The 21930-nt window shown below is 45.0% G+C and overlaps 1 protein-coding gene across 9 annotated transcripts in view; it reads right to left on the bottom strand.

Annotated features, from left to right (window-relative positions):
- Nucleotides 1-21930, bottom strand: part of foxp2 (forkhead box P2) — a 106033-nt gene that overhangs the window by 10305 nt on the left and 73798 nt on the right. For 7 of the 9 annotated variants that reach the window (XM_030440120.1, XM_030440122.1, XM_030440123.1 and 4 more), the window contains 11 exons: nucleotides 21300-21486; nucleotides 19915-20215; nucleotides 18178-18282; nucleotides 11690-11777; nucleotides 9871-9954; nucleotides 5741-5951; nucleotides 4526-4629; nucleotides 4271-4372; nucleotides 1699-1820; nucleotides 1415-1484; nucleotides 283-590 (listed from right to left, as the gene is read on the bottom strand). In XM_030440120.1, coding sequence (XP_030295980.1) covers nucleotides 283-590; nucleotides 1415-1484; nucleotides 1699-1820; nucleotides 4271-4372; nucleotides 4526-4629; nucleotides 5741-5951; nucleotides 9871-9954; nucleotides 11690-11777; nucleotides 18178-18282; nucleotides 19915-20215; nucleotides 21300-21486 — 1682 coding nt within the window. The remainder of the gene's footprint in view (nucleotides 1-282; nucleotides 591-1414; nucleotides 1485-1698; nucleotides 1821-4270; nucleotides 4373-4525; nucleotides 4630-5740; nucleotides 5952-9870; nucleotides 9955-11689; nucleotides 11778-18177; nucleotides 18283-19914; nucleotides 20216-21299; nucleotides 21487-21930) is intronic. The other 2 variants (XM_030440121.1, XM_030440125.1) reach the window with 1 other exon arrangement.

Genomic DNA, 21930 nt, shown 5'->3' with positions numbered 1-21930 from the left:
GAAATCACAGAATGGCCAAGTGCAATATCCAGATCTCTGAAGCTGCAAAAATGTGTGACAAAACAGCATCACTATGAAATACTGTAGTGCTGCAGAGATGCTGCGGCCAACAATTCTTTTAATCCAGATGTAAGAAAGAATGTTTGTTTGGTACAGACTCCAACAGATGTCACATATTCATGAATCATATCAATCACAATATGTCATTATAATATAGCTGCATGCTGTGTGTAGCTGCAACACACACATTACACACTCCACACTCCATCTGAAGGAACTTACATGTGTGCTGGTGGGGAGTATCCGGGGCTGCTGTGTCCGTTGGTGTCCAAATGGTCGAGCGAGCCGTTTAGCTCCTCGTGGGCCGAATGCATCAGGGTCGGGGGGCTGCCGCTCAGCGTGCCAGGTGGGCTGATGCCCAGCAGTCCCGGCGGGCTCCCGCCCAACAGCCCTGGCGGACTCCCGCCCATCAAGCCGGAGGGGTCACCGCCAAGGAGGCCGTGGCAGCTGCCTCCCATTGGGCCCGTGGAGCCGCTGTTCATGAGGCCGGGGGTCCCCAGCAAAGGCAGGGAGGTCTCTGCCAGGGCAGCCTGCAGGAGGAGACAGGGAGAAGGAGATGAAATGTGGAGGATTAGCGTTTGCGGGGAGGTTGTTGGTAAGGCAGGTTAGGTGTTTGAGAGCAGAGAGTAGGAAAAACTGTCAGGTGAGGGAAAGATAAGATTTAACGTAGTAATTATTAAAACACAGTTGTCTCATGCTGTTGCAGGCTATTTTTCCCCCTGTGACACCTTCCTGACAACTACCTCCCCCCAGCTGCCATTCATATGCCCTTGTGTGGTGTGGCTATTTAAAAAAAAAAAAAGAAAAAAAAAAGTCCCCCCGAAAACTTTACCTCAAAATAATAAAAAACTCCTGACACTTTCGCCTGCTGCGCATTAAAGTTATATACAGTGATTAAATTTTTAAAGTTTTTGCCATGAGCACCTCGCCAGCGTACACTATGAAGCCAAATCATTTATGACAGCTTAGATAAATATTAATGCACATGCCCTTGCATTTGCACATGCGGCTATCAATCTAGGGTGGCTGCTGTAGCCGAAAGAGGGAGGAAAGAGGGGAAAGAAGGAGGGAGAGCTGCTTCCTGCTCCGACCACAGGGTGGCCAACTGAGTCTGACGGCACGGGAGAGAGAGAGAGAGAGAGGAAGGGTTGAGAGAAGAGATATAGAAACACAAGAGCAGAGAAAAGAGCCTGACAAAAGAAACTTGCTCTTATGAGTGTGAGTGCTAATGTGGAGGCCTATTGTTCACACTCATTCACTCAATTGGTCAATCAGTCAGGCAGCAGTCCTGCCTGTCAGTCAAACACGCAGGCAGCCGGTGAGTCAGAGGTTCTCTGAGGCTTTTGGTTCGTACCTGTAAGCTGGCGTTTAGTGCAGTTCCATAACCAAGACTGGAGGGCAGGTTCTTGACAAGTGATGGGCTCCTGGAAACATTGTGAGGAAATATAAGATATCAGTAACTAAAGAACAGAGACTAGACCATATGTATAAAGAAAGAGAGGGGCAGAAAAGAGAGACAGACAGAGGTGTGTTTCACAAAAGAGAAAGGACAGAATTTGGGGCCACTGATTCTCTATGATCCTCTAGATGTCATCGACCTTCAGATCTAGATCTGAGGCGAGGTGACAGAATTCGTACCCTGTGATCTTCTGCGACCTGCGTTTCTGGTACTCCACCTCGTCTACCGTCCACACCGCCCCCTTCACGTTCTCCACGCGCACAAAGCACTTGTGCAGACTGAGGTTGTGGCGGACGGCGTTCTGCAGAGAGACACAGGTCAGAGGGATGAGGTAAAACCAATCATATTCATTCATTAACTGTCAAGAAAAAAAAAGAAGGCTTGGAAATTGAATTTTTTTTTCTCGCATTTTGAAGAAATTCTTAACATTCACGCACCATTGATTTAATTAGTAAAATTGAGTGAGAGCGAATGCTCTTACAAGTCCTGCACACAGTACATATCAATCAGAGTAAGTAGGCTAAAAGGAGGTAATCAGCATAGCGAATGGCTTATGGTGGTGACAGAAGTGGTAATGCCGGCCTTGATAATGGTGATGTCAGTAACCCTTTCTGCTCCAGAAAAAGCATTTCTCTTAATGGACACATCGCTTTAAAGATGACAGAAAGACAGTCATCTGGAGGTCCTTTTGTCAGTGTGTGTGTGTGTGTGTGTGTGTGTGTGTGTGTTTGAGAGCGTGTGAATGAGGATTAAGGTGAACTGTATGTGACATCTATATGTCCAAATATCCTCCATGTGGTGTCACATCTGGTGTTGAAGACATGATTCCGTGCCACGCTTATCTGTCGAATTTATTATGCGTTTAAATTAAATCATGCTATATCTGTCATACAGTAAACCAGTGAGGTGTTTTCATTAATTGCAAAAGAAGGAAAACGAAGAATAAAAAGCCCTCTAATATTAATATGGCCGTATGACCATAATTAAAACATGCATCAGACTCTACAAATAATAACCTTGGCTTTAATATCCCCGCCTCTCATATTTATCATCTCCTTTAGCTTGCTGTGTACTGCTCCTTCTGCAAGAAAAGGGATTCAGAAAAAAGAAAGGAAAAAAAAAAAAAACTCATAAGCAGATCTCGCATCTGACCTGAAAATCCCAGGATTTGATTGATCTTAATGCCCATGGCTCTGAATATGATAATTTTAATATTAATGAGCAAATGAGCAGTTTTATTATGCATGCTATATAGTTAGAACTAATAAGCTTCTGGGGTGAGAGAAAAAGAGAGAGAGAGGGTGGGGTGGGGGGGGGGGGGGGTAGATCCTTCTTTTGAGATGATGAGACCAAGCTGAGATATTAAACTACCTTTCATATCTTTCTTTTCTCCCCCATTTTTTTTTTCTTTTTTTAAAAAAACAAATTCCCCCCGTTAATCAAATGACAAACCCAGCGCTGATCATCCCACTAATACTTACAAAGGGAATTGTGGAGCTGTATATGTAAATAGATCACCTCGGTTATTGTGCGGGGTGGGAGACGCCGAGATATTTTTAATGTCATCGTGATATCTTTGCTGTTGTACCACAGGAACAAAGGAAACCAAAAAAAGAAAGAAAGGATTCTAAAAAAGGGGCATCTGCGTGTGTGTTGTGTTGTTTAGTGCCGCAAATGTGACAACAGCCACATGAGAACGTATCTTGTCACAACATTATTACGCAGCAAAACATGGCTCGTACTGTACCTAACAAACTGGAAAAGGGCACCGATCCTTTTTGCATGCCCTCCTGAATTGGTGATCACACGCCCATGTGCTTCATTTGCATCCCAAATCCAAATTAATTCACTTTGCTAAATCTAGTGCTGCGCCATGTCTTGCATACTGATGAGCGGCTGGTTCTGAGTTTTCCCTCCAGTCCTCTGTGCAGCCACAAAGGCTAAAAGGCGGCTAACGGATGACGCGCGGGGGCCACGGGATAAAACGGCGACGACTCTCGAGCGAGGCTTTCTTTATCAGCAGGCAGACACACTTCTGGTTAAAACGTGTGCTGCTGGAAGAGACATTTTTTTACCATCTTTGTGGAGGCAGACAGGACAATAAAGTTGTCGGGACAGATATACAAATGGGCTCTTTTGTGAGGGTAAATAAAGAGCGCTCCCTCCCTGACAGGCCAATTCTCACTTTCCTCACCTGCTTTAGTTCTACATGAACACACCCTTAACCCCTCTCTCAGACGCAGTGTATGCGTTTGTGGGTGTGTACATGTGAGCTCCTGTGTGCATGCGTATCCGGCCTCATACGGCTGAGAGCTGGTTAACAGGCAAACAGCCATCTTTCTTCCTAATTAACCAATGATATGCGAGAGAAGGTGGTTTCAGGAGTAGGAGGTGGGGTGTCTCTGTTAACAAAAGGTGCTGATGATGGAGTGGCTGCTGTATAATTAGTGCGTCAGAGCACCTCTCCTCTCCACGCCAAGCCTCCGCTATTAATTGCACCAAATTAGAAAACGATATCTGAGGCAGAATAATTCTTTCGGCTGTCATTTCCAAACAGAAAAGGCAGAATGGCGGAAAAAAAATAAATAAGAGGGGGCTCCATTGGAGGGGTTGAGTAAATATGTGCTTTAGTTGAGGTTTTGTTTTCGACTACACCAGCGAGATGAAGGAGTAGTCTTTACAGTAAGAGGAGTGAAAGGGCACAGCGGGGTGCAGGAGGTGGACGGCTGCGTGGGGGTTCATCAAGGTTACCTTCCAAGTTGCGGCATTGCGTCTGAAGTAGGCAAACGTGCGTGTGAACCAGCTGTAGATTTCATTAAGCGTTAACTGCATGTCGGCAGAGTCCATGATAGCCTGAAATGAGATGACATCAAGTAATGGTTTACTAACGAGACCACGTAACTGACACACACACGCACACACAGCAACGGATTGAGCGAGCTGCCATGATTCATGCAGCAATTAATTTTAATCTAATCAGGCAAAGTTAATTTATTTCCCACTCACCTGTCTTATGAGGGTTGCATAAGTAAATGGCGGTCTGACATCTGCGTTCTTATAAAACTCGTAGTTTGGGGCGATCTCTGGAAAAATAAATACTGTGTCACCACCTGAAATAATTGGTAAATTTTATTCCTTTAGGTATTGAATTCACTCAAGGTTTCATCAAATTAAAAAGGGGGAGGTGGACAGAAAGGGAAGAGAGGGGAGGGGAGAAAAAGAGGGTGGGGTGGGGGGGGTTAGAGGGGGCACATCAAATCAGCATTTTCCATGTCTAACAAAATGCATTTTTAATTAATCTCTCTCGCGAGAGATCTTAAACACTAATACATCCATAAAATGAGATCCGTGTAGTTAGTTAGGCTCAAGTTGAATAATTTATGTGTCTTCACACTAAACACAGAGAGAGTAAATATAAACATCAAAGACAGACCGTTTAAAATGCAAAGCTTAATACATGGAATGTCTTAATATAATAAATATTGTATTTTTTCACCATTATTTGAACTTAATTAACATTCATGCAATATTTATGCACACAGGAAGTTCTTGTCTATTTACATATAGAGTGATTAAACACAGGATTGCTTTTATAAACCAGCCAGACATCACGCAGTGCTAAGACCAACAAGCCTCTGACTCTGAGTGAGTGTGTTTATGTCAGTGTGTGTGTGTGTGTGTGTGTGTGTGTGTCTGTATGCAAGATAGTGTCTGTGCACATGCATGTCTGTGCGTGTTAAAAAGTACACCATTACGGGTTGTGTAATATTAACAGTGCAGCACTCAAGGTTGTGGTATCACATGTAATTTGCTATTTCAACATTATGATGTCATTAAATATGAATATAAATTCAGTTTAAAGGGAAAACAATCAAGTCAACAAAGTCTGAATTGGATTTTAATCCAAGTCAAATCAGTGACACAATTTAATATTCGTGTGTCTGTTTGTCTATGTGTGTGTGTGTGTGTGTGTGTGTGTGTGTGTGTGTGTGTGTGTAAGGGTCAATTCACATTTTATACAAGCAAATTAGGAAGTTAATTTTCCTCAGATTACAAAAATCAAAGACTTTTATCTTGTCCTTTTTTTAGAGATTTACACGTTTTTGAACATATTGCAAACATATTTGCTTGAACGTGAATTGTCTGTACTAACTGATCGTGTGTGTGTGTGTGTGTGTGCGTGCGTGTGTGTAACATGCAGCTCTGAGTAGTTGGTCCTACCTGACGAAAGGGGCATGGAGTATTTGTCCGAGTGACGTCGGCGCATGGCTCCCATGCTGGGGACGTTTGCTCCTCCCAGTACTGATGGCACCTGAGGCATGGCAGCCATGGGTGTGATCGGCGCTGTGGGCGTGGTGGGTGTCTGAGGTAAGTTGGGAGGTGACGCTGAGGGCAAGTTCTTGGACATGGTGACGCTGGACACCAAGTTGAGCTGGGGCGGAGGAAAGACAGTAGCAGGGAGCGGGAGGAGGGAAGGAGGGAGGGAGAGACAGATAGAGGAAGGCATTATTTTGTGGGTTCTCTGACAGCGCCGAGTGTCTGCTCTCCTCCTCTCTAACACAGCTGTGTTTCCACTAACAAGGCTCGTGGAAAGGAGCCAGCCCATCTCCACTAATTACAACCACCAAATTGTATCATAAGAATTCTAATTAGAGCACGCTGTTCAAGATTATCCAACGATCAGCCTCCGTGTTATCCCGGCCCCATCTCTCTTTATCTCTCTATTTATCACTCCCACCCTCCCTCACCCCCCGCCTGCCTCCCCACTACAACCACCCATAATCCTTTCACGCTGAGGCAATAAGCGAGTTAAAACCTTGTTTGCTGTAGGTGTGAATCGTTCGACCCTGGACCAGAAGCACAACCCTACTCATGACATTACGTTGCCCTTTGGTATGAAGGCTGAACTGAGGTTACTACAGTGAGCCTGGCAATACTACAGTTGTCAAAGACATTGGCAGCAACTTGAAGCCACCTCAGCCAACATTCCTGCTATTACAGGTGCAACCAGTGAGTGGCCTGTGCCGTGGGAGAAAGTAATTAGACCATTTTTAAACCATACAAGCCCTTGTCTTGAGCAGGTTTTATTAGGGGTCGATCAATATTTGGAACCGAGGTAAATGTAAATCTTTGCGTTAAAATTAAAATAACCAGTGATGGAACATAACTAAGTTCAATATTACTGTAGTAAAGTGCAATTTTGTAGCACTTTGCCTGAACATTTCCATCTTCTGCTACTTTATACTTCCCCTCTTGACATTTTGAAGCCAAATGCTGTACTTTTTACTTAAATATGTGTAGATTCATTATATATTACTACAGTTTAAGCAACCCAGAAGTACATAAAGTAATTTAAATGAGCTCCACCTTGAATACAAGATAGAAGCGGCTGCATCAGAGGAACTCCTGGGTCACTACTCCAGTGTCAAAGAGGTTCAAGAGAGAGAGAGGAGTCACCTGTTCAGGACAGCCAGCTATGGAAAAGGTATTTGTAAATAATTAACAATGCAATCTAAATGAGTGTACATGCCAAGCAAGTATTATTTTCTTAACAGTCTTACTTGATAGGTAGAGTTTGAGACTGTATTCTAATGAGTCTTTGTGGATGGACACTTATAATCACCAAACTTCAGACATCATCGACAACACAACTGGAAGTCATTGTTAGTCTGACAGAGATTAGCGTTGATGTATCTATCTCCCCTAATCTGGTGAGACATCCAGTGGATGAGGAATTAAAACACATAGAAGTTCATGTTCTTTCCCAGACAAAACATGTGCATGTGCAGTAATGATGACTCCAGACACACTCACACTCATTCACTCCGTCTTTGTCTCCTCCACTCCTTCAACATTAGGGACCAGAGAGCGTCAGTCACCTCTGGCACGAATGCCAACTGTGCTCGCTAATCGTCCAGCTTTTCCACCACTTTTGCGTTCGCTTCCCAAATCTCATGTGAGAGGCTCTAACCGACTGGAAAATTCCTAACTGACCTTTTAGTCTCTGCGCTAATTTAGTTGGAATGGTAATGACATCGTTACATATTCAAACCAAATTGCCTTAATTGTGAGTCTACAAGTGGAATGCATCCGTTTGCGAGAGTCTGAATTAGAACCGACTTGAAAGATGGAAGGGAAATGGGAGGCCGAAGGCGCTGAGAGACGGAGGAGCGAGGCTGAGGAGGGAAGGTATCGGCGGTCATTTGTGGCATGTGTTGATAAATACGATGAAATGTCAAGTTTGAGAGACTCCGGTGGATGTGGGGCTTTTCGGATGATAATTATATGCCCACTTAGCTGTAATGAGCTGCTACAGTGATGTGCTGGGACAAGGGCTGGGTGCAGACACAGAGCTTGGCTGAGTACGAAGGGTAAGGGTGAGAGTTGATGGGTTGGAGAAAGTATATACATCTGTATCAATATGTCGGACTGATTATATACACAGCTAATTCTCTTTCTATTAACTTTTTTGTGTGCCACAGTGTAAATCCCTGTTTAATTCATAACGTTTGAGGTCATGACAGTGTGCCTGCATCACAGAATAACAACTGCGTTTTCCTCAAAAGGCAATTTGACAAACATTCACGCACTGTGCGGCGGAAAACACCTCAAAATATGCAAACTAAATTCAAAACAAATGCCTTTGTGTGTGTGTGTGTGTGTGTTCGGGCATGTATATTTATAACTTTAAAACAAGATTTCCTGTCCTTCTTGCCGCCTCTTCAACTACGAGACCCGGCAACAAGCGTGACATGTTTGCAGGCGTGCCATCCCGTCTTTTTGTGTGAAATAGAACTGATTACAGTGAAATGGACGGCAGAGAGAGCCCTCCGTCACCTCTCGCTCATCTGAATACAGGGAGAGAAAGATCTTATTATTCCCAGCTTGCAGCCTTGCTAACTTTGATTCTCACCCAATCGATGGCATGGCCGAAAGGTAGCTTTTAATGAAGTGTGATTCGGGGGAATAAATGGGGTCATATTGAAGACAGTGCACCGGCGTCTAGCATTTGTCTGGCTTTGGTTTGTTCCCGGGTTTTGCTAATGAAAAAAACAGGATGGGCTAACACAGACTTTTCATATTTATGAAACGTGTCAGTGTGATCCCACTGGGTGTAAATACATGCTGCCATCTCTTTTGTTGCATGCATTAACTTTCGCACACACACGTTATTCCACGCGCTGAATCTTCATCTCGCCTCCCCTTTTTTTTAAGAACTGGGGGAGCCTTAAAACTGAGGACTTAACTGTTCGTTTAAGAATTCTGTCTGAATTGCCCCCACCATCAAATGCAATTAGCTGCTCTTTCATGTGTGCTTTATGTAATGCAATACTTCATTAGCATCATTCATTCATATTCAGGCGTGGATTATAGGCTGCAAAAATGCTTTATTGGACGAGATGGAACCAAGCTGCTGGAGTTTTGAAGATTAAAAAAAAAGAAGCTACAGAGAGAGAGAGAGAGAGAGAAAGAGACACACACAGAGGGAGAGAGATTGAATAATAAAAAGGGAGTTTGATTCCTGATGGAATTATGGGATAATTATGCTATCTTGTGATTATCTACATTCTATGATGAGAGGTGATGAGGGAAATTATGCTATTGAAAGTAGGCACTTACTAAGCAGCAGAAACACGCTAACAATGTTTGGCTCTCAAATATTTCAAAATGTCTGAAACTGGGAAGAAAAAATGTTTGCCAGAAAATGTATCATCTTAATATTAAATTCAAATACAGGAAGGGAAGAAATGCAGTCGTAATCATTCAATCGAAAAGAGAGAAAATGTAGAGTGACATCATTTTCCTCCTTCAGTGACCCCTTTCACAATTCTTTTGATTTTCTTCTTTTTTTTTTCCTGAAACCAATTTCTGCTGCAGTGTGGGTATTAATGTCAACATCGCGCCGTCTTCACCACTCGTGGGTGTAATTTTCAGGTGTTTGTTGTTAAAATGACACATCTTCTCCTCTCTCATTCCACTTCTGAGCACCACTGCGGCCATCGAGCCAAACAGTCATCAGCAGCCAACAGGTTGTTTTGGCTATTATATCCATCACAAAGAAATGACCCTGCGTTTTAGCCAAGGACTCCACAGCTCTGCCATCTAACACACTTTCCAAACTCTATTGTCCTCTCACCGAGCACAATACCGATAAGAAGCAGATGTAACTCGGTATTAGAAAATCCCATTCCCACCTTTTCATCTTCTCGTTCAACTAGCCGGGTGGGTTAAACTGTTCATTTTCTGTGTGTGTGTGTGTGTGTGTGTGTGTGTGTGTGTGTGTGAGGGGGGGGGGGAGGACTCATTCATAGCAAAGCTTGTTTACGGTAGCCGGAGCAATATGCACTCACTGGTTTGGGAGATGACTTGGGTTCCGAGGGCCGCATGTGCAAGTGGGCCATCATCGCCTGAAGACGCTCACGTTCTTTAGAAAGCTGTTAAGAGAGAGGGAGAAGAGAGTACATTAGAGGAGATTAGAGGAGAGGAGAGGAGAGGAGAGGAGAGAGGATGAGGATGAAGAATCTCAGACATGGGACTCCACTGAGGTTTAAGAAATAAAGAAAAGGTTTGATATAAACCAGGCAGTTCTGCTGGTGATGTAGAATATGAGAGGCTTGGGGAGGGAGTGAGGAGAGGGTGCAGACAGGTCAGGCAAAACAAATAGCGTTTCATCTTTTTGTCAATAGCAAAAATTTAGGTCAGCGAGGCTCTGACAGTAACAAGCTAGACGGGCCATAAATTAGGTGGTCCTGAGTGTCTGCTCAAAGTCCTGTGGACACTGTTAGGGGGATGGAGCGCAGCCAGCAGCTGCCGAGAGGTGAAGGGGTCTTCCAAACAGGGTGCCAGGTGGCCCCGCCTCCCCGGTCCAGTTAGTGGCCCCGGCCATCGCCTATCATCAATCTAATTCGCAGGGAGTGACAGGGACTAGACCATGTGAAAGGCTCAACGCCCCCACCAACACCCTTAATATACACACACACACGAGGACCAAACACACAGAGAAACAGACAAGCAAGTACGCACACATTCGAACGCACACCCACACATACATGCACTGAGCTGGGCCTCATTACTAGTGACGGCTCTCGTGGAAAAAAGAGAGGAAGAGAGGGATGGTGGGAGAAGAAGAGAAGAGAAGAGACAGGACAGACAACACAAGTGCACCGCTGTAATTGGTCACACTGTAAAGCTCAGGCTTCAATAGCTTTGGTTTGCAATGAACAACATAACACAGAAAATGAAGTAAAATCAAATAAATAACAGAATCCTTTTTTTTTATTTACATGCCAACAGAATGTATTGACTTTTAAGATCCAACCAGATGCCAAACAATTAAACGAAAACTGTTTTTCCTACCAGAAAATAAGGGTGGAGGAAGTGCTGGGCCTTAGGAGTCTAGCATTAAGAGTTGGATCTCTTTGTAAACTTCTGCCATCATAATATATCCGTTATATTTCCAAGAGTACTGACCCATTTTATTAACTTTATATATTGAGGAGAACTCATTAGCTCTGACCCAAAATACACTACAATGCTGAAGTCTGAAGGCCTGGTTTCGACTGGCAGACCGAACATTTCCAGCTGGCACTTTGTTTGAACATACATATCTATTTGTTTCTAAAGGAAGAGGAACGCTTGTCGGCAGTGCTGAGTAATAATGTCGCTCAATCAGCGCTCTCATTATCTAGCCAGCATGACTTCTTAATAAGGTCACGCTCCACCTACTGAAAATAGTTCCCTCCTTTTGAGCTTTCTTCAGGTGCAAAGTGCAGTTAATTAACACAGCAGACCGGGAGAGATGCGCTTGCTATTAATTGGAAAGAAAAAGAGAAAGAAAAAAAAAAAAAAAAAAGAAAGCAGAGAAAATAAAGCACACGCTTAATTCAATTAAAACAGCCATAATGGCTTTGGTTGTAAGGCCTGAGGATTCCTTTGTTTAGTGGCTTTGTTGAATTCAGCAGGTCCTGCTTGTCTGGAAGTATTAAGCAGACCACAGTGTGGCCTTCCCCGTGCTCACACAACTTTCAAAAAATAAAGTTTTGACTGGCTTAAATGAGAAATGGGTTTGCTATAGCAAAATGAGACAATGGCCCAAATGTAACAATACATCAAACTTTGTTCCAACTCAGGTGTATTTTTGCTCTTTATTACCTGAGAGGAAGAACTTACTTGTATTTCCAGCTGCTGTACCACTTGCATTTGGACTCTACACTGGGCTGTGCTCCGGTCATCGAGGGCATGTTCACTGTTTAGGTGCCTGGAGGCGGAGGGACAGACAGACAGACAGATGGATATGTTACACACCAGCTTCAAAATCTATCCAATGTGTCAAAGCTAGCAGAAGAACATTCATTTTCACCATGATCCAAATTGTAGAGGATGATAATTACAGTATCAACTTCACCACGGTTTTATTTTAATGATAATATTTCTATACTGGGACAATCATCTATAGGATTCTGTTAGAAGCCATTGTTCCACAGTGAAATGAGGTAATTAGAAGTAACATGACGGTGTGTGGTGCCATGTTTAACATGACAATAGGCCTGTGTCAGTTAAGATGGCTAACTTCAGTGCCACCCCGAGCGCCGCTGCTGCTTTTTACAGAGAATAAAAGATGCTAGCCCAGCAGAACGGCTTTGTCTCCTTCGTTTACCGAAAACAATACACACAATTTAACACCGGCAACATTTGACACACAAAAGCAGCTCTTTCCACTGAAGGTGCATTATCTGGCAGCAGACATATTAAATGTATCTGGTGTGTTCGCCTCATTAGAAGAAAAAGGCAGCCAGACAGCCATAACAGTCAATGAGGGTTTTTGTCTTGATTGGATTTCGTCTGTAGGACACAAAAGAGCCTCGCCATTAAGATAGACCTTTATTCCTGCTAAAGCGCACATATGCAGATGCGCGCACACACAAATATGGGGCGAAAAAAGGGGTTTCTAAAGTGTTGTGATGCTGGGTAATGAGCCTCTATCTAAATGATCATTGGTGACAAACTCACAAAGCAAGCTTTGAGGAGGCATGCTTATGAAATGCCAGAGCTGCCACTTTATCTCCAGTAATTATAGGTTAGCTTGCAGACCCTTCAATGATCATTTACAGCGCTGCCTCCAGTGCATTAGAGGGAGTACAAAATCTCCCTCTCTCACTGGCTTTCACTTTATCTGAGAACACACACACTCGCTTACATTATCGCGAACTTGCACAAACAGTAAAAAAACACACCGAAACACACACACACACACACACACTCCCCAGCCGCATATTCCTCTATTCTCCTCCCAAACCCCTCACTTCTTGTTTATCTGCAACGTGCAAAAAACAAGAACTCATTGAGCCGCCTTCTCTTGGCCTGCCAATCAAAAGCTGAATAGAACATTTGTAATCACAATAGCTCTGTACCTTTCAATTACACTGCACACCATTTAAAATCATTCCATCTCATCCCTGCTTATACATTTTTGCGACCATTTCGGGTCTAATGCTCAGAAATTTTTCATTATAAATCAAGAATGAGGTAGCATTAAGAAAGGAGGGGCGGGGGGGGGGGGGGGGGGGGGGGGAGAGAGACGGATGAGGGATAGCGACGGCGGAGAGGGTGGAGGGACGAGCTGGTGCGCTTTCTCCAGCCCTGTGCCTAATTGCTGTTTCAGAATGCGCATGCAAAAAGGGGGCATTACATTAATCATTTAATCACGTCCCTCGCAGGATGAGGGAACTAATGTTGCAAATACCCTTTTCATTTCACTGCCCATAATGCTATCTTATGCACTTGATGTATGGCGTGTGTCATGAATTACAGCTGCTTCAAAAGCACAGCACGGCCTGCTCGCTGTCCCTGAAGATACCTCATTACAAAAAAAAAAAGAAGAGGGGGGGGGGGGGGGGGAAATCTTTATTAAGTTTGCCTCTCATCGACAAGCAGCTTGTTTTTCTTTTATTTTGTCGTGCGATTGTTCTACGGCCTCTCGACAGCCCCTCCAGCCAACACACACGCACACCTTCATCTACTGCTGGCCAGTTAGGAAGGTGATTACAGGCAGATTACTACATGCATTTATGAAATATTCAAATGGCAGCATGTCCTACTGTGCATTAATAATGCCACACAAAGACAAAAAGAGGAGGAGGAGGAGGATGAGGAGGAGGAGGGGGAGACACAGACAGGGAGACAGAAAACAATAATGAAAGAACACCTTATTTACTGAGATGCAGGCAAAAAAAAAGCACCTTGTGCTTCTCTTCTCTTTGAGCTATAGACTGTCTTCTCTAATTACATAAAAATCCCTTTACTCTTATCTGTTATTTCATCCCCTTCCAAGCCCATATACTCATGAGGAAATTATCATTACACTGTAGCTCTGATCCTTTGGTTGCCTCTAATCATAAAGAAATCTAAACGAGATGCAGGTGAAAATGTAAACAGAAAAAAAAAAAACTGACTCATCTTAACTGTAACAACCAGGTACAATCCTTTAAACCGAGAGGCGGAGGTTACATGTCTCACTGTCAGGCTCGGCTGGCTGCTGTTTGTGTTTACTGTTCATGCTCCGCTTTAGAGGAACATTGATTTCTGCCTTGAAGAGGGAATTTCTCATGCGATGAAGGGGGGGTGGGGGTGGGGGAGATTGAGAGATGTAGCGGAGAAATCAGAGCAAATAACAGCAACTAAAGAGACTGATAAATAAGAGCGGGAGGAAGGGAGAGGTGAGACAGAGCCGTTGTTTTTCATCCCCCAGATAAAGACTTTCTTTTTATTGGATGCTGCAGTTTCTCTTAAAGAGAAGGGAGCAAAACATCTCAAAGGTTTTGCCCCACAGCTGTGTGTATGAATATGTATGGGCCATCAACGTCCACCAAGGACCTAATAATAAATCTACTCAAGCCAGCATGTATGGATGATACACTTGTGCTAATTGTCTGTGTGTATTATCAGGGGCTATAGAGGAGAGCAAGTTAGGCCCCCTAACTGTCTACATGTAACACACCAACACTCGACTAGTCAAACTAACACATACACATATACAAAGAGAGGAAGAAGCAGCCATATGTGACTGCTGTACACCTACTATTGTGCACAAACAAGCACACACACACACACACACACACACACACACACACACACACACACACACACACACACACACACACACACTCTCCCCATGGTGGTAGTGCATAAGTAATGCCCTCCGTTTTAAAGGTCTTGTCACTGTGCAGCAGACATGTGGAGGGGTAGAGGGGAGCTTGGCTATCCAGGGGCCAGGGGCCTGCCTGAATCCACTGTGTGTGTGCGTGTGTGTATGTGCGTGTGTACGTTAAATAGAGACGAAGACACTTGGCTGCTGCCTTGTGGGTTTAATTAGCAGCGGGTTACAGACACCAACGTTCAGGTTAGCGGCTGAGCTTGCCATTTTAACATGGAGCCTGCCTTCCTGCCAGTAATAAGGAGAGTGGAGTGGTGACAGAGAGTGGAAGGAGTTAAGTGTGTGTGTCTGTGTGAGCAAGTATGTGTTTATGTGTAGAAACGCTGTCTCTTATTGCGGTGCAGGGACACTGATATACAAGGTGAAAGGCCAAAACAGGGATGGTGAAAGCTGATATAGCTTTATATTTATCATAACATATATATTGGGGGGACATGTGTCAAGAAAAATGTCCCCCACCCAATTTATTGATCGAATAAATACATTTAAAATAGACAGCCATGCACAACTGTCTGACAAAACCATCAGCAAAGCTCTCATCCGACTTAACTGAACAACTTTCCATTGATATACTGGTTTTAATTTACTGTGTACTGCAGTTCTACATATGGTTTGTCCAAGTGGTGTTGCCGTAGCCCACAGGAAGCCATTGCTCAACTGCTGTAGGTAGGTACAATGTCAGCAATGTCAAACACTGTCTATTTCATTACGATCTATGGAAAAGTGAAAGAACAAAAATACACTTTTTTGTAAAAGTGGTAATTTTATAAATGGTTCTCGTCTTGTCACAACGTTAGCCAGCTAGCATAACTTCAATGCATTAGCTAGCTAATTAGCTAAAAAGGTTAACCTCATGTGATAATCGATTAAAAAAAAATCTTAGAATGAATATTAGTTTGCAAAATGTTTTGTTTTTTCTACGGTTGGGACCCCCCCACCAGAATGTCCTCCCCCTGAATGTCGACTCTATGGCTACAGCCTTGCTTCCTTTTTATTCTTTATTGTTTACCATAAAAGCCCCCACAAAAATAGCTCCACTTGCACTAATAGCATTTATGTTCCTCCCTCTTTCTTTCTCATGTAACTGACACAAATACACACACACACTCCAACACCCACCACTCAAGAAACATCCCCAGCAATATCATTTCATTTTGAACTTCAGAGAGCTAATTCAGGGTGCCAGCCACCTCGCGGCTACCTTTTCCAGGTGAGAACACTTAAAAGCATGCTGAGGAGCTATTAAATGCTGATCTTGACAAGTTTCTTCATGCAACAAAACAATAGATGACTAAACGTGTCACCGCCGCTGAGCTGAGCTCCTACAGCGAGCTGTGAGACGCCAGCTTGACTTGCCCCCCCCCCCCCCCCCCCCTTTCGCCTCCCCGCGCACGTAACCCACACCCAACTACCTAACATCTAAACTGTCATCTAAATCTGACACCCGCTTTATGTAACCCCGTTTAAACTGTGCCTGTGTATGTGTGTGTGTGCAAAGTGTGTGTGTGTAGCCCGACTGGCATCTCCGGAAACATGAAAGGACTCCCTCTGACACCGACAATCACTGCTCCAAGGCACGCCACCGTGCAGCCATCTTTGTTCTGATGACGAGACTGCCTTCTTTGTTGGTGCCTGTTTTCATGTGCTGGCTGGGTTACAGTAGAAGAGCCAGCCTCTGACTTGCAGGGATGTGTGTGTGTTGGCGGGGGGGCTGAACCAAGACACTGTTCTGTTTTGTAGCAGCCGATGTTCTGGCACGCGCTCCTACTAAACCATCTGCCAACCTGTGTTCTTGCTTTCAAGTTTGGAATCTACCTGTTTTCTCCCCGTCTGTCTCCCTCGCTCTCTCAGTTTGTCTTTACAACCACGCGTCCTTTTGCATCGGCTCGCCAGCTTACTGGATTTCGCAGACACATCGCTTTACACGTTGCATCTCTGCCCCTCACCTAAACAACCAGCTAAGCTACCTAGACACAGTATCCTCAGAGCACACAGACTTAAGTTCTGTTTGCGTGTGAGCGGAGCGTACAGTGCACAGGGATAGGCTGATGTCTCCTTTAAGTAAGTGAACTGAGGTGATAGGACAAGATATCAGAAAACCTGCTAATCCCGTGCAGGCTTGCCTCCTCACACACACATTTGTTTCCCAAGCTGCAAGGCAAACTCTTCTACCTGGACTGAGGCACATGTAGTCCGGGTTGGACGCACACTGCACGCTGAAAACTGGCTTTTCATAAGCAGGCAGCTTCTGGAGCGAAACAAGACGATGCCTATGGATGTCCTCTGCAGAAAACTGATACTGACATTGACAAGCATGTGGCGCATTTTCCACAGGGGATAAGCAAACACACTTGTCAGGCTGCAGCTGTAATATATATTCACCTCGGATTCATTTAAATCCATCGCTGTCAATTATGGCTCCTTTGAGCGCATTGTATGCGTTGATAGAGTGTGAAAATCCAGCTTAATGTCACGTCTGGCTGTGTCTTTTAAAGATCGGTAAACACCGTGTTTATAAGACTCATTTCATTCCACAGACGCACCTTTTAGCTTTAATTCACAAGCTGCTGTAGAATTAGTAAAAGCCTGACCTAAATCCTACAGCAGCTCCCCCATGGGTGGACTAGTTTCTTGTATCTGTACTTTTTTTTTTTTTTTTTTTTGCTTTCTGCAACTTATTACAGTCACTAGTGTAGAGAAATGCATAATTTGGGGGAAAATACACCAGAACAATGTCCTGATTTCGGGAGTTTATGCGAATTCACATGGACATTTACAGCCCCTGAAAAACACTCGCCAGATCGTTATTTCACAGTTAATTACAAATCTAATTAGAATATTCAAATTAAAGCTTTCCCTTTCTTTTCTTCTCTGTGTGAGAGCAGGGAGCCAGGGAAAGAGTGATAGTGAGAAAGAGAGAGAGAGAGAGAGAGAGAGAGAGAGAGGGGGAGAGAGACTCAGTGAGTGGCAATGTGATAACCTGTAATCGGCAGTGCTGCAAACACCTTCTTCCTTTGATGTCCCCCCACTAACATCCTGGCAACAAAGCCGGCCAATTACAAATGAGCTAATTAACTAAATTGTTGATGGAGCATGAAGAGTTCATTCGCTCTGGCGGCTGCACCATGACAACAGTGAATGGGGGCCTTTTGTTGTGGAGGTAAGTGCGCGGCCGTGCGAGTTGCCATTAGCTTTTGACGCTTTTCCACAAACCTATCAGGCCCCTCCACGCCGGGAGGGAGATTTGTTATGGATCAGAGTTGGTTTGAATCCTGCCCTGCCCGAGCTGAACCCTGTCAACTGGCTGTCTGCGGGGTCAAAATGTGCTCTTTGAGAGGCAGTGATGTTTTCTTTGTTAGGCCCACACAGAAAGGAGGTGCTGTGGCATAAGTGGGTGTTAACAGGGAGAGGTGAAGAGGCAACATCTCTGCTGTAGAATCCTTACTTCAAAAACTGTCCGAAGTCCTCGCAGATGTTCTCACAGCCGGGCCACTTGCAAACGCCGTGACCGTACAGGGGGTGGGTCCCTCCACTTTCTTCATGTAGCGAACTGAAAGAGAGAAGAAGAAGGGAGAGAGGTCAGGAGAGTGAGGAGGGGAGGCCAGCATCGAGGTCGTTGCAGAAAAATCTGCAAAAGGCTTGAGGAGGTTTGTAAGTTGAGGTTACAGTCAGCAGGAAAGGGGTCAAAACAGGCCAGTTTTGGCTGAATTGTTCAGCGAGAAACATACAAATATGCCAACAGAGGCACAATATGCAGCTACACTAACTAAGAGACTAATATGTGACTTTGGCTAAATCCCCCAATGGAAATCTAGAGTGAGCTGTTGCTTTGTCTCTCCACAGACCGCCACCATCCCCATCTTGTAAAGCCATTACGGGGGTGGAAGGGGTGGACGCTTTCAAGTAAACATTAAAAATCCAGACAGCCATATAATTTTCATCAGGAGATTAATACTCTGTGTAACTTATGTTCTTTGAGGACGGAGGGGGAGCTGGCGTTTTTCAAATGGCACCCAAATAAGTTACGACCCTGCCTAGACAGCACGTCCTATTAAAGATGACAGTTTAACCTTTAGGCTCGGCACTGGTGTGTGTGTAGATGTGTTTGTCTGCTTATAGCTGATGCCTGTATGTGTGTGGTCCATGAATATGTGTGTGTGTGTGTGTGTGCTGGCAGAGCTCACACCGGGTTTTTTTTACGGAGGGGCTTTCCCCGCATCGATCCGTGGCATGTTAGTAAGCAGTGCTCCTGACAATACTCCTTGTTCGATCATTATGAGACACCACACACCCCTCGGGACGCACGCAGGCAGATAAAAAGTATTTTTTTTCCCTTCCTTTCTTCCCTCTCCTCTCATTCCCTCCCTTCCTCTCTGTCTTCCTTCTGAAGGTATCTTTTTCAAGCCTCCTTTTAGTGGTACTGGAGAGATAGCATCTACTTTAAACCAATTACACAGCACTTCCACCTCCAGTGTGAGTCTCTACCGAGCATCCACACAGACACACACACCGCTACCCTAAGTCCTTATTATAATATCGCCCAAGAAAAGCCTTTGAATAATGCATGGGCCAGATAGGCAGATATGTGAACAGTCAGTGTTTTGGCGCTGGGTGCATTTATAAAAGACGCCATCACAAGGATAAACATCCTGGAAACGCCACTCAAGGCATCACGTATTCTGTTTACATGACAAGCGAGCAAGGAAGGTAATTTTCAAAAGAGGGAAAAAAAAGAAAGAGAAAGCACTAAATACTTAATGTACAAGCAGGTTACCTTGTCTTGCCTGCCAGAGAGGCTTGTTGCAAGTGTGCCTGCCTGCATGGCTTCCTCTCCCTGCTTTTGATATCTGTGTGCAAGCTAAGTGCGTTCAATGGCACACGCGCTCCCTCGGGAGAACAAGGCTCTTATTTTGTTGAATATTGCCAACACGCTAATAAACTATTGAACAAATAAACAAAACATCAGGTTTCCCCTGTTGTAAAGAATGCCGTTATTTCAAACGAGGACAAACACTCTGGATGAGGGTTCTGATGTGTGTCTGCACTGCATTGTGGCACAAAGACAAACAAGCTCGTGTGTGCGCTGCTGTAAACTTTTCATCTTCTCTGCCTTTCTCCTGTAAAAAAAAAAAAGAAAAAAAAAAAGAGAAGGTGGGTGGATGACATCTCAATTATTTTTTACCTCTCTCGCTCCCTTTCCCGTTCCCGTTCCCGTTCCCTCTCTCTTCTGTGGTTGAGGACGGGGGACTGTCCGTTGGCGATGGAATGGTGAGAGATGGGTGGCGACGCTTTGGCGGGATTGGAGGAGGAGGTAGTTGAAGAAGAGTTGTTGGTGGAGAGGTCGAGACCACCGCCGCCGCCACCCCCGCCGGTGCCGGTGTTGCCGCTGTTGTTGTGTTTGATGCCGTTGTCCTCCATGCCGTGACCGCCGCCGCCGGTCACATCCTTCCACAACTGCTGGAGCTCTGCGGGACTCAGGCCGGCTAGGGAGACGAGGGAGACTGCTGTGAGACCAAAAGCTGAACTCTGCAAACTTTATTCAACAGCCTGAAAAGTTGGCTAAGGCTGCATGACTCAAGGCCTTCCCCTCAGTGACTGACTATCATCCTGTGCTGCTCCACTGCAGACCTGAGCTTGAACTCATACTGTACTGATCAATAAAAACAAGTGTGCTGTTGTTCTTCCTCTCTGCTCAGTTAGATACTGATTTTCACCTGTTAACTGATCACTCCGCTCGTCCTCAGTCTCAAATTTTGTGCGTGTTTTCACTGAGGAAGAACTATACAACATTGATTACTGTGAATGGTCCAGATAAACAAGCTTTGTCCACTGCTTGTTTCCAGCTTGGCAACCAATTAGGCAAAATTGCACTCCTTTGATTTCCTCCTAACATCTCTCTGCCTGTTGTTTTTTTTCCGAGCTCCGCCATTTTGGTGGTAAACAACAAACATAGGTGTTTACTTGGCTCAGGGGAAGAAAATGGAGCCTGCTCTCCTCTCTCTCCCTGTCCTTTTTTATTCTTCTCTTTCTCCCCACCCTGGCTCTCGGTGAAGGCAGTAAACAACAACAACAACAACAACCGAGGAAGAAAGGAGGGGAGGCCGGGGGAGCGGGGGGAATAGAAACAGAGATTGGAAAAAAACAACAAACACAAACATAGGCAGAGCTGAGCTGAGAGGGAAACAAAGAAAGCCACAATCAGACAATAAGAGAGAGAAAAGAAAGAATGGAAGACTAAAACAAAATGATCATGTGGAGAGTTAGGGACAAAGTAGAAGGCACGAGAGCATACCAATGAGGGGAAGGCAGACAGACATACAGACATACTTAAGAGATAACGCAGGGTGGATGCAGGTGCATACCAATGAGAAACACAAAGACAGACAGAAGGGGAGTGGGACAGACAGTCTTGGAGATGAAGAAAGGGACAATGACAGTGACTGAGGCAGCAGCACTCACACCTGCAGACGAAACACAGGAAGCACGTGACCACCACTGGAGCGAGTCACATGCTCTACATTAGCGCGACCACATTTCCCCCGTCCTCCCTCTCTCCCTCCCACTTACCTTGCGGAGGCAGGGTCTGTCCGGGCAGGGCGGCCTGGCCGGGCGCGGGCCCCGGCAGCGAGAGCAGGCCCTGCCGCTGCATGTTGAGCAGGTGCTGCTGCTGCTGGAGCTGCTGCATCTGCAGGAGCTGCTGCTGGAAGACGAGCTGCTGGGCGGCCAGCTGCTGCTGCTGCTGCTGCTGCTGTTGCTATAGAGAGAGAGAGGAGAGAGGAGGAGGAGGAGGAAGAGAGGAGCAAGAGAGGAGGGAAAATTACAGAGGAATTAACAACTGTGTGTGAGAGAGAGGAGACAGAAGACGGAGGGCTGTTTGTGCTGTGTGAATGTGGAGTGTCTGCACTCGCTCGCCTCTGCCGTGACCTTAGCTACAACTCTCTGCCTCTTCTTCTGCCTCTCTGCATGCTCCCCCTCTCTGTCCGTGTTCACTTAGTCTTCCCTCCTGTTCTTTTGGGCTGTACCACAGTGCTGTGCTCCTCTCTTTGTGTGTGTGTTCATGTCTGTGAGTGCGCTAAAACAGACACAAAGCTGAACTGATATACCAGCTCTCAAGCCTGTCAGTGTATGTGGCTTGTGATTGTGTATGATACTAAGCCTCTGGTATAATCCCCCATCCCACAAACCCCCCCACTTGCCT

Source organism: Sparus aurata, chromosome 14 (assembly GCF_900880675.1).
Source record: "Sparus aurata chromosome 14, fSpaAur1.1, whole genome shotgun sequence".
In the NCBI taxonomy this organism is placed as follows: Eukaryota; Metazoa; Chordata; class Actinopteri; order Spariformes; family Sparidae; genus Sparus; species Sparus aurata.
This window is presented reverse-complemented; position numbering and strand designations above follow the sequence as displayed.